At 42.8% G+C, this 16,828-nt stretch overlaps 1 protein-coding gene across 1 annotated transcript in view; it reads left to right on the forward strand.

The window, feature by feature from the left end:
- The window catches only part of CDS1 (CDP-diacylglycerol synthase 1), a 79,274-nt gene that overhangs the window by 43,462 nt on the left and 18,984 nt on the right, over positions 1-16,828 (forward strand). Inside the window, exons 2-3 of the mRNA XM_015415623.1 lie at positions 12,959-13,086; positions 14,739-14,835. Of these exons, the coding sequence (XP_015271109.1) occupies positions 12,959-13,086; positions 14,739-14,835 (225 nt within the window). The remainder of the gene's footprint in view (positions 1-12,958; positions 13,087-14,738; positions 14,836-16,828) is intronic.

The raw sequence follows: 16,828 nt of genomic DNA on the forward strand, positions 1-16,828 counted from the left end.
TGGTCCAGGCCATTTACTGTCTATGAGAAATAAACTTTGCTTTATGCGGGAATTGGGCAACCAGTCATGTTTCACTGTTGCCCCTCTGAGAACATGTAAATGTAACGTAAGAGGTATCCTGCTGGATCAGACCAGTGGTCTGTTTTGTACAGCATCCTTTTTCACACAATGGCCAACCAGTTGTCCTACAGGGACCAGCAAATAGGACATAGAGGTCAAGGTCTTCATCTGATGTTTCATTCAGAGATTTACTGCCTCTGGAGGTGGAGGTGCCCATTAGTAAGGCTGTGTGTGTGTGTGTGTGTGTGTGTGACAGTACTGACAACACCACCCTTGTCACACCACCCTGTTCATCTCTTGCCTTGAAAACCCTATGTGGGTCACCATAAGATGTCTGTGACTCAGTGGCACTTTCCACCATGAAAGTGGTCATTCTCCAGGGTTATAACACATTTTTGCTATATTTTGTGAACTAAAGCTGGAATCTAGAGATTTCCTTATGTTCACCTGCAGTGCTTCCACATACGCGTGAAGAGGTTAGTGATTTTATATTCTGGTAGGAATACTTTGCGCCACATCCAAAGTGGCTCTGCAGGGTCCCCCAGGCTTCAGGGGCAGGAGCCTGGGTGAACCTTTCCATATGTGTAGCCTGACACTTGGATCGGTCCTGTTTCTCTCATTGGAATAAATGAATCAATGAAGCTGGGGTCTCTATAAATCGACTCCAGGCTCCCCAGCTCTAAAAATGTCATGATGTGACAAGTGGAGGTAACAAGCTTTTATTTGGCAAGGTAGATTCCATCAGCAGGGGGGAGATAAAGGAAACATTTGACATTCATAATCTAAGGTGGCGTTACGTTTATATCGGACTACTGCAATACACTGTACCCTGGGCTCCCCTTAAAGAGTGTTTGGAAGGTACAGTTAGTACAGAGGCCAGAATGCTGACTAGAATGGATCATAGAGGCTATATCTCTCCAGTTTTGTTCCGCTTGCACTGGCTCCCATGTTACTTCCAGGCCCAATTCAAGTCACTGGTGTTGACGTATAATGGGGCCAGCATACCTTAAGGATTGCGTACTCTGATAGGGTCAAGTTTGGGAGCCCTGCTTTGGGTTCCTTCCCCTTCTGAGGTTAGATGCATGGCAACCCATGAACAGGCCTTCTCAGTCCTGGCACCACAACTGTGGAATTCTCTCCCTAGGGACATTGGCTTGTCCCCTTCTATCACTGTCTTCTTCCCTGCCCTGGATAGCCCAGGCTAGCCTGATCTCATCAGATTTTGGAAGCTAAGCAGGGTCGGCCCGTATTTGGATGGGAGACCACCAGGGAATACCAGGGTTGTGACGCAGAGGCAGGCAATGGCAAACCACCTCTGAACATCTCTTGCCTTGAAAACCCCACAGGGTTGCCGTCAAGCTGTGACTTGACAGCAACAACAACAAATCACTGTCTTCTGCCATCAGGAGAAGACTCTTCTCTTTTGTTCGTTGTTCCTTCAGTGACCCTGACTGACCCTCTTTCCTGCTCATGTGTATGCATATCTATGTTTCTGTTTTGTTGAATTGTTCTTATTTTACAAACACACAAATGCATTTTAAAATGTTCTAATATTTTGATGGTTTGCTGCTCTGGGGACCCTGAGCTGGGTGAAAGTCTGCATAAAAGGTTCTAAATAATAAAGACAGAAAGTTGTATGAGTAGGTCCCCTCCAATCCTGTCCTCTATGACTGGCATTTCCTCTGAACTTGGCAGTCCAGTAGCTCAGACAGAACTAGAAACACTGGGAACAAAATCTGGAGCCTCATATATCAAAAGCATGCATTCTGTCCTTCAGCAATAGTCTTTTATTGCCTCTTAAAATAGTACTTGTAAATAATTTCTGAGATAAGTTGGACAACGATTTATTACTACCTAGTTGGAAGCTTTAGATCAGCTAGCTTGTTCTTGAGCCAGAGTGGGGTGTATGAGGGCAAAGAGGGAGAGACAGTATGCTTCAGTTATTTATGAGGTCATCACTAGCAGTTTGTGTTAATGCTAGAGAATCTCACATGGCTTTGCCATTCCTCTTTCCAGAACTGGCTAGTTAACTAGGTTGGTGCTTGTAGCTCCCAGTGGTTCTGAGGCCTTTGATGCAGGTGGTAGTGAATGGGGGTGGAGTGGTCAGTTGAATGTTGAAATGGAGACCTACAATGATTTGCGTAGCCTGTATTTTTAAAGGAAGTTTTTCCATGGGTGCCCAGTGCTTGGTGCTGCTATGCCTGTCTTAGGACAGTTCATGCAGTGCAAGACTGAGCTTTCTCAACAGCAGTTTGTGGGAAGCTGTTGGAATGCAAAGCACATGTTATGAAATAGGTAGTTGCCTTTATTTCTCACAGTAGAATCTTAAAGCAGCTTGCAATACATTCTCTGACCTGGTACCTGCCTTCTTGGAATCCATTTTTTAAAATGTAAAATTGTGTGAGTTGGAGAGCGTGGTCCAGTGCATAGCACCGAGGTGGGTTCTTCATAACCACATACTCCTAAACAATTAGAACATAAGGACATAAGAACATAAGAACATAATATTACATTATCAGGTACATCAGGTACAGCATCAGGTACAACAATACTAGCACCTACTGTGTTATTGTTAACTAGTTTTAACATTGTTTTAATGGTTTTATTGTAAATGTATGCTGATTTTATGTAAGCCGCCCTGAGCCGCCCTTGGCTGGGAGGGCGGGGTAGAAATTTAAGAAAATAAATAAATAAACAAAATACGTCCTCTGCAAGGTAAGGAATTTACAAATCCAGGTAACTTGTGTAAGGAAACCATTCTACAGGGAGAGCTTGAAACAGAAATAATGATACTGGTACATAGACGTAGGAATACTAAATGTTCGTACAGTTCATTTCAAGTGTTAAAGTTACTTTGCATATATTATCTCAGTGCCCCACCCAAAACAGTTTCCCTCATCTTGGAACCCAGGACTTTCTTATTTGTACTACTACCCCAGTGTGGGGGGAAAAACTAGTCCTGGTTTGGGATGGAATTTCTTCTGAACATTTACTATGAAGATGAATTAAATTTTAAGCCTGAAAACAGCCTAGTGATGTTATTCAAAACATTTCCTTATATGTAACGTTTATTCAAGAGATTGTATCTTCCAGGATTTTGACATCTTTGGAAACAATGTATTCTTGGCTATGGCAGGACCAGGTGTGTGTGTGTGTGTGTGCCCCCCCCCCCACTTACTATATATTGCTTGGAAATTTATGCAGGAAGAGAAGTGGAGTGACACAGTTTAAATATTATGTAATCGGTAGTTTCTGACAGACGTGTGAACACTCTTAGGTTCTCAGTAGTTTAAAAACACCACTTTCCTTATTACTCTTTCTTACTTGGTTTTAATAACATTTGCAGGCATTGCAATAGTCTTTTAAAAGAGGAGCACATTTTTTGTCCTCATAATATTATCCTTCAAAAAGTATTGAACAATGCAGTCTAAGCAGGGATATGTCCTTTTAAGTCCATGAAAGTCAATGAACTTGTAAAGGTGTGACTCTGTGTCAGACTGCACTGCCTGCGACAGCATGGTACTGGCAGCAGTCCTGTGCCCAGTTAATGATATAAGTGCCACTCAATTTAGAGGAACCTATTTCTAAGTAAGGATACATAGGATTGCACAGCATGTTAACTAATGTACTGTGGGCATGCAGAGTTCAGAATGTCTGTAGCAGCAATTGTATTTGGAATCCAAACCTCTGACTTCTGGGTGCGTGATGCTGAGACTTCTGTTCTCTGGCATGCTGGGAAAGCAGAGACAAATGATAGCATCGGAGATCTAGATGGACACATGAAGCTGCCCTGTGCTGAATTAGACCATTGGTCCATCAAGGTCTGTATTGTCTACTCCGACTGGTAGGGACTGTCCAGTGTCTTAGGCAGAGATCTTTCCCATCACCTCCTGCCTTGTCCTTTTAACTGGAGATGCCAGGGATTGAACTTGGGACCTTGTGCATGCAGAGCAGAGATGTTCGATCACTGAGCCACTGTCCCTCCCCGTCTCAAAATATTCAGTGTGATCTCAGATATCGATCTTGAAATATTCATTGTGAGAAATCACACAGGAAGCTCAAATTAAAAGCCTTTATCGCTTTTGTGATGAAGCTTGCATAGCCATAGAATGGCCGTTAGTTTTCACTACCATGTAGTGATTACCCAGTCTGTTCCACTTTAACTTGGTGCAGCAAACAAGCCAATTGTTTAAGCTTTGCAGTGATATTGCTAAAGCATTCCTTTTGTCTTGATGTAATTTAGCAGCTGAAAATGCATTGAACCACTAGTCAGTTTTCTGTAGACACTCTGCCAAGGGTTCTGTGAAGAGTTTGCTGACTTCAGTAATATGAGAGTGGATGTGCGAGACTGCAGATGCTGTCTTTTAAGGAAAGATGTTCCATTTCCTTCCATCCTTAGTAATAGGAGCTAGAAAGATGCAATTCTTACTGTAACCTTCTGAAGACTTTGGAAATTAGCTTGAGGTTGCATTGCCCACCTTTATATGGGTTAAAGCTTGGAGCCGCCATCTTCCAAATACCACTGAGGCCTGTGCTAGGGACCAGATGGGTGGAGTTTTCCTTGGGGTGGCTTCTACGTAAGGCCAACTCCTTCGAGCTCTTTGGCTGCCTTGGGTTAGATGCATTCCTATGGAGAAGAATTCATTTGCAGTACAGCTTAGAAGTCCTTGTAATCTAAAGAAACTTTTGATTAGTTCAGTCCTGTGGAGGGTTAGTTTCAGAAAATAGTACTGGGGGACTGCTGCCCTGTCCGTTGGCCATTGGGGTCCCACAAGATTTGTTCTTGTCCCCTGAGCTTTTCAGTATCTGTATGAAACTGCTGGGTTTGGGCTGGGTTCTCACCAGTATGCAGATGATGATGATGGTTAATTTGATTTATTAATCACCCTATCCCTGCTAGGCAGGGATCTGGACGATATACAACAGAACATGTAGCCACAACAGATGTTAAAACCATAAAATTCTAATCAGGATTCTGACAAAAAGTTAAAAAGCAGATTTTAAAAGTCCAAGATGGCGTCTCTAGAATTTATATCCCAGTTCTCGACTGTCTGGCCACTTCTGGCTTTATCTTGTGCTTCCAGCTGATCCCGGAGAGGCTGCAGAAACCCTGAACTGGTGTCTGGAGGCAGTCTTGAAGTGGATGCAGGCTAGTAAACTGAAGCTTAATCCCAGCAAGATGGAAGTCCTACTGATAAGCATGTCTGACCCAGAACTTAAGTTGTCACTGTTCTGGATGGGGTTGCACTCCCATTGAAAGAACGGGTCTGTAGTTTGGAGGTACTCTTGGACCCAGGCCTGCTGTTGGATAAGTAGGTGGCAACCGGGGCCAAGAATGCCTTTTACCAGCTTTGACTGGTTAGTAGGCTTTGGCCTTTCCTGGGCAGAAAAGATCTGGCCACCCTGTTTACATCTAGATTAGATAATTGCAATGTAGTTTAAGTGGGGCTACCCTTGAAAAGTGTTCAGAAACTTCAGTTGATGCAGAATGCTGCAATCAGGATGTTGGCTGGAGGGGGAGGTCATAGAGACTGCATCACTCCAGTCTGTACTGGCTTCCAGTCTGTTTCTGGGCACAATTCAAGATTCTGGTGTTCATTACAACCCTGTGTGACTTGGGACCAGCATACCTGATGGACTGCCTACTCCCTTATGAACCTACTTGACCACTATGAGTATCTTCTAAGGCCTTGCTTTGGGTGCCCTTGCCTTCTGAGATTAGGCAGGTGGCAACCTGGGAGAGGGTCTCTTGGTCATAGCTCCAAAACTCTGGAACTCTCTCCCAAAAGAGACTCTTCCGTCAGTGATCCCTCCTCCTTGCCCTATGTTGTAACTGCAGTTTTTATGTTTTTGTATGTGTAGTTATAGGAGCCGTGGTGGCTCAGAGGTCAAGATGCTGAGCTGCAGACCCTAGTGCCGTGTGACGGAGCGAGCGCCTGTCTATGGCCCCAGCTCCTTCCAACCTAGCAGTTCGAAAAGAAGAAATTGCACGTAGATAAATAGGTACTGCTTCGGTGGGGAGGTAACAGCATTCTGTGCACCTCAGCATTTAGTCATGCCAGCCTTATGATCACAGAGAAGTCTTCAGACAGCGCTGGCTCTTAGGCTTGAAAATGGAGATGAGCACCACCTGCTAGAGTCGGATTCAACTGGCTTTCGAGCAAGGGAAACCTTTACCTTTACTATGTGTAGTTTAGTTTTGGTTTTAATTGTTGTAGTGATGTGTTTTTGCTTTGTTTCCAAATGTATTTTTTATTATATGTTTTTAATCTGTTAGCTGCCAGTGGCTGTGCTGAGGACAAAAGGTGGGGACATAAAATTTTGTTAATAAAATAAATCAATAAACTAATTTCCCAGTTGCGCCTTTCCTCTCAGTAGTTAGACCATTTGAATGCTAAAGGCTGTAAGGGCAATAGATTTGGTTTACCTTCCTAGTAGGATTTAAAGTAGACATATTCTAATAGTTATCACTCAGTTTGTATGAACTCTGCAGATGGAAACTTGATTTAAATCAGTTATTCTAGTTAGTTTCTTCTCTTGGTGATTCAGCACAGCCTGTCTAGAACTGCTCAGATGAGGAAAGGAGCTGGCCTGTCTTAGTTCAGGTTGTGGGGAAAGTTGGTGGTGGAAAGTGACATCAAGTAGCAGCTGACTTACGGCAACCCCATAGGGTTTTCAGGGCAAAAGACGTTCAGAGGTGGTTTGCCATTTGTTGCCTCTGTGTAGCTACCCTGGACTTCTTTGGTGGTCTCCCATCCCAGTACTAATCAGGGACAACCCAGCTTAATTTCTGAGATCTCATGAGGGGAAAATTAAAGCACATGAAAAATAGGTCAGCCCCTTGGCCCCTAGCTGAGTTGAATGGCAAAAGTTCGGAAGGTACACATGGACCTCCTCTCCCACTTACCTTTAGTACACTTCACTACTCTGCCTTTCTGCTTTCTTCAATAAATGCACAAGTGTTTAATGGGCAGGAACCCAGTAAAGAACCCCATTCTTCAGCTGTCAGTTCTTTATATTTCCCAAATCCCTACATTTCACTTTGAGAACTGAACCACTGAAATCTGATCTCCGCCAAATGATACTTGACTACTACTATGTGGTAGTGATGGCAATTTAATTTTGCACCTCTCCTAAGGCTGTTGAGGCCTCAAAACTATTTATCTGCCACAGTTTATAAATTAACCCTGTAAATTAGGGGGGGGGGAATGCCAGTGTAGTTTTGCGAGGGTTTGTGAAGCATTCCTAGAGAGTTGCCAGAGCATTTCTAGTTTGGTCCATGGTTCAGCTCTCTGCGAAGTTTGAGCCGAGTTTGACTCATCTCTTTTGAAATAGGTGGAATAAATATTGTCTGATTGCTTTTAAAAACAAAATTCTCAGCAATCTGTTTTATTTTATAGCAAGCTCTAGAAGACTGCAGAATTCTCGTGGAAAGTTCAAGGTGCTTGGGAATCTTATCACTGCAATTTTGACTTATCTCTTTTGATATTTTTTAGCTGATATCACCGTTGGTTTTCAACTAGTACGGCAACCAGTGCTGGCCTCTGGTGACCCAATCTAAAATGTGCTTTGCACACAAAAGCTTACACTTTGAATAAAAAACCTTGTTGGTCTTAAAGGTGCCACTGGACTTAAACTTCGTTCAGATCTTAGTTAGCAGTTATATGGTATCCTTATGTACTCCCTCCTCCCTTACCCCTCTCTATTCAAACATGTCCTAATAATGATTTCCATTTTCACAGCAAACCATTGTTTATGTCAAAAAATGTGGTTTGTCTTTTCCCCTTGAAACTACAATTGCAAACCAGGATTAAATCACAGTTGGTAATTCCTGTAAATCAGGCGAGGCAGAGACCATAAGTGTATGGTTCAAGTGTAATAACAAGTGCAGTCTAGGGCTGTGACTCCCGAGACAGGCAATGGCAGTACCACCTCTGGTCATCTCTTGCCTTGAAAACCCTACAGGGTTGCCATAGGTCGGCTGTGACTTGATGGCAAAACCCCCCACAAATTGTTGAAGAATCCTTCTTCCTGCACTCAGATGAGTGTGAATTCTCTGGTAGTCTTTCAGCATTCTCAGGTGTTTAAATTACTGTTCTTTGTGGTTCTCATTATAATTGTCTGTCCTCTTGCATTGATGAATGCTATCTGTTACCTTCTGTAACTTTTGAATTTTGTTGGAAAGGTTAAATAGAGTTGGTGCTTTTAATTGTATGAGGAAGTCAGTTGTTGATTGTTGCCAGAAGGCAAAGGGCTTCCAAGGTTACTGGTGAGGTTGCTGCTGCTGCAGGCAAAAGGATTCTTCCTTCCTCAACAAGAGCTGGTTACTCTGACTACTTGCCTTGCCTACTTCTGCCCCTCCTCCCCCGCCCACTCCAGCTCTTCTTCTTATGCATCTGGGTTGAGAGGGAAGGAGTACTCTCTCAGCAGGGAAGCTTATGGGATTCCCCTTTGCACATCTTCCTCCAGCCAAGTTCCCCTCCCCCTGGCTGCCATTTTGCTTCTCATGATTGAGGCTTGGCTGGCAGGCAGTTGTGCATGTGACCCCTGCATATAATTTGAAGCCAATTTAACGGCATATCCTCTGCTCCAGGTGGGAGGCTGCCCTTTCATTTGCTCTTTCTTTCTACCTGCTCTTTTTTGGAGGGTCCCCAATTTTTCAAGTATTAGCATGTGTAGATTTAAACCTCAAGGCAGTGTGTTTATTAAGAAATAAATTTCATAGTATGTACTTAGGATTGCAACTCTGCCACCTGGTAGGTCAGATTCATAATCCCTTTTTAAAAAATTCTTCCCAGCCTGTGCATGAATATGGGAAGAACTGTAGTGGATAGGGAGGCAGGGGTCTCTTCTTTTCTTTGCCATGGTCAAAATGAAAATCACCAGCTAGTAGCAGCTAGAGTGGGTTGGATTTGATGGGAAAGGGAAGAGTTAGGCCCCTAAAAGTATACTTCTCATATTTTATTCAAGGATTATATTGAAACTCTTCAACTGCTGTTCTGCTAAAAATTCTGTAAGAAGATATCTGCAAAAGAAAGTGCTGTTCCAAAGAAACGAAAAATTGCAGATGAGCACTGTGTCTTTAATGACAAATGGACTACTGAGTACTTCTTTGTTTTAAACAAGGATAAAGCATTTTGCCTGATATGTCTTGAAACTGTCTCAATATTGAAGGAGTATGATGTTAAAAAGGCACTTCTAACCCTGTCACAAGAGCTACTCAATATATCAAGGAGAGGTCCGAGTGAACAAGATAAAGTCTCTTAAAAATCAATATTTTTGCAGCAAAATAGTTTTACAAAGCACATTGAGGAGAGCCTGTCTACTGTGAGGGCCAGCTATCATGTTACTAAATGTATTGCTGAGAGTGGTAGAGCATTCACTGATGGCGAATTTGTTAAAAAGTGCATAGTTAAAGTAATGGAAGAAATGTGCCCTGATAAGGTATCTTGCGTTAGTTGTGTCAGTTTATTTGCATCTGCAATCACCAGGCATGTTGAAGAACTAGGAGAAAAGATCCGTGTGTCACTGATTATCAAGGCAAAAAGTTTTGATCCCCCCCCCTTTGGCATTGAATGAAAGCAATGACATTATAGACACTGCTCAACTACTAATTTTTATCAGTGGGATAGATTCCAACTTCAGAATTACAGAACAGTTGTGTGTACTGCAGAGTTTGAAAGGCACTACAGTTGCAGAAAACATATTCTTGAAGGTGTGTAAATCAGTAGAAAATCTTGGTTTGAGCTGGGATAAATCGAAAAGCATCACAATTGATAGTGCAGAAAGTATGATGGGAAGTAAAAGTGGCGTAGTTACAAAAATCAGTGAAGAGAGATTCACGATACACTTCCCATGCAATTTCACTGCATCTTCCATCAGCAAACCTTGCGTAGTGGGAACGTATGATGTGTATTGTTGTATTCAGTATTAATTACATTAGAGATAGATGCAGAATATGGAGAAGTCTGGTGGCTTAGCAGAGGCAAAGTCCTCAAATGTTTTTCCAGTCTTCATGAAGTTGATATCTTTCTCAAGAATAAAGGAAAGGTCAAGAAGTACTTTCTGACCCTGAATGGATTTTTGATTCGTCTTTCTTAACTGATATTACAGAGCAGCTGAACATACTGAATCTAAGGTTGCAGGGGATTCTGAACTGAAAGCTTTTTAATTGAAAGCTTTTGCATTCTTAATTGAATTCTGAATTTAAAAGCTTTTGAAACAAAACTAAACATTTCTTGTGAAGCATGGTAGTGAAGGTAACTTTTCAAACTTCTCATTCTGTAATGGACTAAAATTTAAGGACAGAAATTTACAATTCAGTGTTGAAAGACACATCATAGCATTTAACCTATTGTAGGTGGAATTCGAGAACAGATGTACTGATTGCCATAAGCATGAAACGGAAATAAGAATGTTTCAGAATCCATTTGAAGTAGCACTGGAAGATGCAAGTAACTTTTTTCAGATAGAACTAATTGATTTGCAAGCCAGTGATCATCTCAGAGACATTGACAAAGAAAATAGTCTGTTAGATTTGTGTTCTGGTCTACCTGATATATTTATCAACCTGCAGGCATGTCCACGGTCTTTGGCACCACTTACATCTATGAATAAACTTTTTCCAAGATGAAAATTGTGAAATTCAAGTGTAGGTCAAGACTTACAGATGAACGTTTACATGACGTTTTAAGGGTGTCTGTCACAAACCTTGGACATTAATGCCTTGGCTAACAGAAAATAGCCACAAAAAAATCACACTTACGTAAGCATGTGTAGCTAGATAAAAGGATTCCACAGTAAAATATTGTTCCAAAATGGATTGTGTTCAAGTTAACATTTCTTCATTGACCTCTGAATGTTTACTTTTGATCTAAATAGGTAGGTTAATAATTCTGTTACATTTTCACTTAAGATCTGGCCCTCTTTAGGCACTGGGCACTCTAATGTGGCCCCCGTGTGTCAGAAGGTTGGGAACTCATACATACATAGACCTTTATTGGCATAACACAGCAGCAAAGAGAACAATGAAACAAATAGAAAATAAATAGCACGAAGTAATGGATTATAACAATTTACACCATGCTGCACCAACAAGGAATCGTTTTTATAAACTTCTCGGAAACAATAGCCTCAGTTGAGAATATAGCAATTCTAAAAAATACAAGGGGGTTAAGGCTTGTACGCCCCTACCCTAAGCTTCCAAACACAGGCTAAGAATTCGGCAACAGACAAAGTAATTGCCGGGGACTTATCAGACAATAAAAATTTAAGATCATTGTCAGTCGGGTTCTTTGTGGTAGGTAAGTTGGGGACTAATCAGATAGCTATGCATAGTAGAATATTGAGGACAACGTAGAAGGATATGAGCAACTGAATCAGGTTCACTATAGAGACAATTGCAGGTTCTGTCCCTATAGGGGATACCCCTATATCTGCCTAAAACAACAGCTGAGGGGAAAAGATTGAATCTCGCTAGCATAAAAACCCGCCGATAAAGTGGGATTGTTAGATTAGAGATGTACAGAGCCATAGAGGCTTGTGGGGGGGGGGGGGCAAGGGGGCGGGGGGAACAGACTCCATAGCTAGGTTGGGAAATCCTGGAATAGGGTATTGCAGTTTGCAACTCTTTCTTAAGTACTGAGTATACTTGCAATTTTTCTTACATTTTTCTTATATTTTTGGAAAATTTATAAATGTATTTTATGTTGTTAAATTAGTAAAAGAAGTTTAAGTATTGAAAAGTAAGTATTGGATATAAGTGAAATGTTAGCATTGCATATAATTCAGTTTCCCTCCCAAATTTCTGTTGCTGTTTTTCATCATCATCACCATCAACAACAACAACAAAAGACTTTCCCCGTTGACTGGTCTAGGCACTAGTCACTATAGGAATACTTACATTTTTTTTTCTTATTATGTTACCTTTTTAAAATTCCAGGAACATTTCTAGTTTTATTTTTACGATAAACAAGTTTCCACATTTTGAACATAAGTTTGTGCTGTTTGAGTTGTCCTGCTCTGCCTGCCTATGTCAGTGCTGCTGTAGCCATGCTCTCAAGCCATGCTTTGTTTACCATTAGGGAGAAAGTTTAGAATAAAGAATGCTGGTTGCCTAGAAATAACTGAATGGTGTTGTGGTTAAGTGCATGGACTCTAATCTGGGAGAACTGGGCTTGATTCCCCACTCCTCCACTTACCCCTGGCTGGATGACCTTGGGCAAGCCATAGTTCTGTCAGATGTGTTCTTGAAAAGAACAGTTTCTGTCAGAGCTCTCTCAGCCCCACCTACCTCACAGGGTGCCTGTTGTGGGGAGGGGAAGGGAAAGGAGTTTGTAAGCCGCTCTGAGACTCTGAGTGAAGGGTGGGGTATAAATCCAATCTCCTCCTCCTCCTTCTGTATCCTTGGTGGGTCAAGGACAGTCTGGTTAGGACTGCATGAGTTTGAGCTGGAAGACAATCTGTACATGCCCAGTGGCCTGGGATTTCCATTGTGTGTACAAGCTGAATTAGGTACATATATGTACATTGAGATTGGGAAGCCAGGTTTTGAGAATGTTTCAGTTAAATATTTTGCTATATCCAGGCTCAGTGCATGGTGTCAGTCTGTGTGAAAAGTAGTTTAGAGCCATGTTCCCAAACTTTAGAACTTTCTGATGTTTGAAAAATGATGCTTATGAAATATTGATTTGTGGGAGGCAAGGTGAAGTTTTTGAGTTGTGTGTCACCCCTCATAAGCTGGTTGCTGTGTTCCAGCTGCTTTCTACATCTGTGTCTGTTGCAGTAAGGCCAAGCTGCCAGTGCGGCTTTATTGCAAGAATGCTTATGATATGTAATACATATTCTGGTTGGTGTGCTTGGCTTCCTAAGCCTTCACAATTTGTATTTTCTGTTCTAGGATGTGGATGGAGAGGATGGGTTTGGAGAGCTCGACCTCAGAAGCGATGCCGATGTTCCTGAAGTTCCTCCGCCAACAGACAGAACTCCAGAAATTTTTAGAAAAGCCTTATCTGGCTTGTCTTCCAGGTATTGGAAGAATCTCCCTTATATATAAAAGCCGAATGGTGGTGGCACTTCTCTAGAACATTCTACACGCTCCGGAATTGGTCACTCAGAACCTGTCCCTATCCACTGGCTGCATTGCTTGAGTCTCGCCTCCAACATTCTAAACAGTTTGCTGTTTCTCTCCCCCCCATAGCCAGTCAGAACAATTTGCATACACAGCCTCATTGGCCTTTGCCTCGGAACACAGAGGTCGTTTGCATATGCTACTTGATTGGCTTTTGCCTCTAACATTCTAAACAGTTTGCTGTTCTGAGGTAAAATGTGTCCAATCTCCAGGTGAGGGCTGGAGATCACTCAGAATTACAACTGCTTTCCAGATGGCAGAGATCAGTTCCCCTGGAGAAAATGGTGGGCTCTGTATCCTTATATGCTGCTGAGGTGGCCCCCGTATGACAGCCAATGTGACGTAGCAGTCAGGGCTTCAGAGCACGGGAGAAACTGCAGGTGTGTGGGAGGTGGAAAGCTGAAGAGTGAGGGGAAAATAAAGGTAGGCTGATGATTGGCTGGGAAGGAGATAGGGTTGCCAACTCTAGGTGGGAAATTCCTGAAGATGTGAGGGATGGAGCCTGGAGAGGGTGAGGTTTCAGGAGGCGTGGGACCTCGGACAGGTACAAAGCCATAGACTCCACCCTCCAAACCAACCATTCCCTTCTGGGGAACCATCATTGCCAATCTCCAGGTGAGGGCTGGAGATCACTCAAAATTACAACTGTTCTTTAGATAGCAGAGATCAGTTCCTCTGGAGAAAATGGTGGACTCAGTGTCATTATACCCTGCTGAGGTCGCCACAGTAAATTGACACTGAGTGTCCAAGGCTGGGGCACCCGCCCAGAGTCTCTTTCTAGAGATTGTTGTATTTATTTCCACAACGAGCTTTTTTCCTAGTAAAATTAATAATGCATCTGTATAGGAATTACTCTAAACTTAATCATCTTTGCAAAAATAGACTGCATGCAAACCAATACTTTGTTTTAGGACTCTGTTGCTTGGAGCTCTATTCATCAATTATTGGGAGCTATTTTCAGGCAACCATTTGAAGGCAGATAGGTGTTTTTAAATTTAGTTAAATACCAGGCATTTGCAGATGCTGACCCTTGAGAAAAACTTTGAAGCATCTTGTTTATATCATTTTAGTAGTATATCGTTTTCTCATTCCCTTCACGGTATGAAACCTTTCTACTAAACATAAAACTGTATAGTAGTCTTACCTGGAAACTGAATTGATTTTAGAATTAGTGAAGAGTAGTTAAAATAATGCATATATAGCATTCCTATGTTCACAGTAATTTCCATCATTGTCTATAGTTGTAGACTAGCTCTGATTCTTAATTTTCTCAACAAGCGCTCCTGGTGGGTTAGAGTCATTGATTGTCAAGGAATGCAACTTCCCCTTTTCCGCTGTAGCTCTCTGCACCCCTGAAATACTGTCTGTAAGGTTTACCTCCCCTCCCCAAACCATTCTGGACATGATGTGGAGGGGGGGATCTGCAGTAATCACACTCCCTATCCAGTGGCAGTGCTCTTACTCATGGGAACAGACCATAGGATCCAGCCCCTTCATTATGAGAAAGCAAATAATTATAATGCTGTATTTTATGTTTTTGCCTTTGCAGATGGAAGAATTGGTGGATTCGTGGGATTTTAACCTTAGCTATGATTTCATTTTTTTTCTTGGTCATATACATGGGATCGTTCATGCTGATGCTGCTGGTAAGCTTGCTAAGCCATCAAGTGCTCTGTTGATCTTGCATATGGAATAAACTGACTGAAAACAGCTAGTTGAGCCGGCCTTTCCCCGCATTTTTATATTCTGAAACCCGGACTGCACAATCAGCGTATTTGTACAGACTGATCCCCGAAACCTCCGTTGCTTTGATAACTGGCAACTGATGACGGTTCTAGTTGTAAACCTGAAATCCACATCCTGGGAAGCTGGAAAACACCAGAGCTATGATTCATCCCCTGAACACTTAAATCTGCGTACTTTCCTGTTTGCAGTAATATTTGGGGCAACTAGAGTTCTTCCTGCTATTACAAGTGAATGAGCCTGTGCACTGGATCCCTGAAATGACTGGATCTTCTAGATCAGGGTCAGACATTGCATGATGATGAAGAAGAATGTGCCATTGAGTCACAACTGGCTTGTAGTGTTCCCCAACCATGGGGTGTGCAAAGCATTCAGACATTGCAAGAAGAAGAAGAGGAAAGAGGGAAGAAGAAGAGGAAGAGGGGGGAAGAGGGAAGGAGAAGGAGGAGGAGAAGAAGGAGAAGAAGAAGAAGAAGAAGAAGAAGAATGTGCCGTTGAGTCACAACTGACTTGTTGTGTTCCCCAACCATGGGGTGTGCAAAGCAACAGGTGAAGTGCTTTGCCCTTGCCTTCTTCTACACAGCAACCTCCCATCCAACTACTGACCATGATTGACCCCCGCTTAGCTCCCAAGCCCTGACGAGCCCAGGCCAAACTGGGCTATTCAGGCTGCTACATTGCTAGTTTAATGACACTAAATATGGGTTCTGTGGTTGTCCAAATACGACCTGTTCCACTGACTGTGGTCGGTTAGGGACTGTGAAACCAGGATTTGAAACTGTGGGTTGAAATTAACTAACTGCAGCTGGTCTTGACTATGGTTTTGCATGATGTTAGGAATGCAGAGCGGCCTGATAGTCCAGCTTAGTCTGATTGTGTCAGAGCTTGTATGCTAAGTGGGGTAGGCCGCGGTTAGTGCTTGGATGGGAGAAAACTAAGGAAGACCATGATTGCTATGTAGAGGAAGGCAGAAGCAAGCAAATCACCTCCGCTTGTCTCTTGCCATGAAAACCCCATGGTCCTGTTTCCTTTGGTCTCTCATACTCATGAAAACCCCATGGTCCTGGGGTCACCATGAGTCACTTGTGACTTGATGGCACACTATTATTGTTGTTATGGATTATGGATTTGGACAATTCTGACTTTCTCCGGCACTGCTCTTGCTATAGTGTAGGCCGAGATACCAGCAGTTATGTCTGTAGGGGGGATGTGGAGAAACCAGCGTATGTCAAGGCATTATTGCAAGACTTGAATGGTTGTCTGTGAGCTGAATCTTGATGTTACCAACTAACTCTAATGAAAATAAACCACAGTCACGTCTGAACCAAGACCAGAGTTCATCTGTGAATGCATCAGTGGGTCAAAAATATTATGGCTCAGCTCTGCAGCAAGATTATTTTTTAGGGGTCATAGAATCACAGAGAGAAGAGAGGAGAAGAGATTGGATTTATACCCCACCCTTCACTTGGAGTCTCAGAGCGGCTTACAAACTCCTTTCCCTTCCCCTCCCCACAACAGACACCCTGTGAGGTGGGTGGGGCTGAGAGAACTCTGACACAAACTGCTCTTTTTCAAGGACAGCTGTGCCAGAGCTTGTGACTGACCCAAGGTCACATCAGCAGGTGCAAGTGGAGGAGTGGGGAATCAAACCCGGTTCTCCCAGATTAGAGTCCGCGCGCTTAACCACTGGCACCAAACAGAGTTGGAAGGGGCCATAGAGGCCCTCTAGTCCAAACCCCTGCTCAGTGCAGGACCAGCCTAGAGCATCCCTGACAAGTGTTTGTCCAGCCCCTGTTCAAAGACTGCCAGTGAGGGCAAGCTCACCACTTCCCGAGGCAGCTGATTCCACTGTTGCACTACTCATACTGTAAAAACGTTTTCCCTAATATCCAGGTG

The sequence above is a fragment of the Gekko japonicus genome, unplaced genomic scaffold (genome assembly GCF_001447785.1).
Source record: "Gekko japonicus isolate JY-2015 unplaced genomic scaffold, Gekko_japonicus_V1.1 scaffold2963, whole genome shotgun sequence".
Taxonomy (NCBI): domain Eukaryota; kingdom Metazoa; phylum Chordata; class Lepidosauria; order Squamata; family Gekkonidae; genus Gekko; species Gekko japonicus.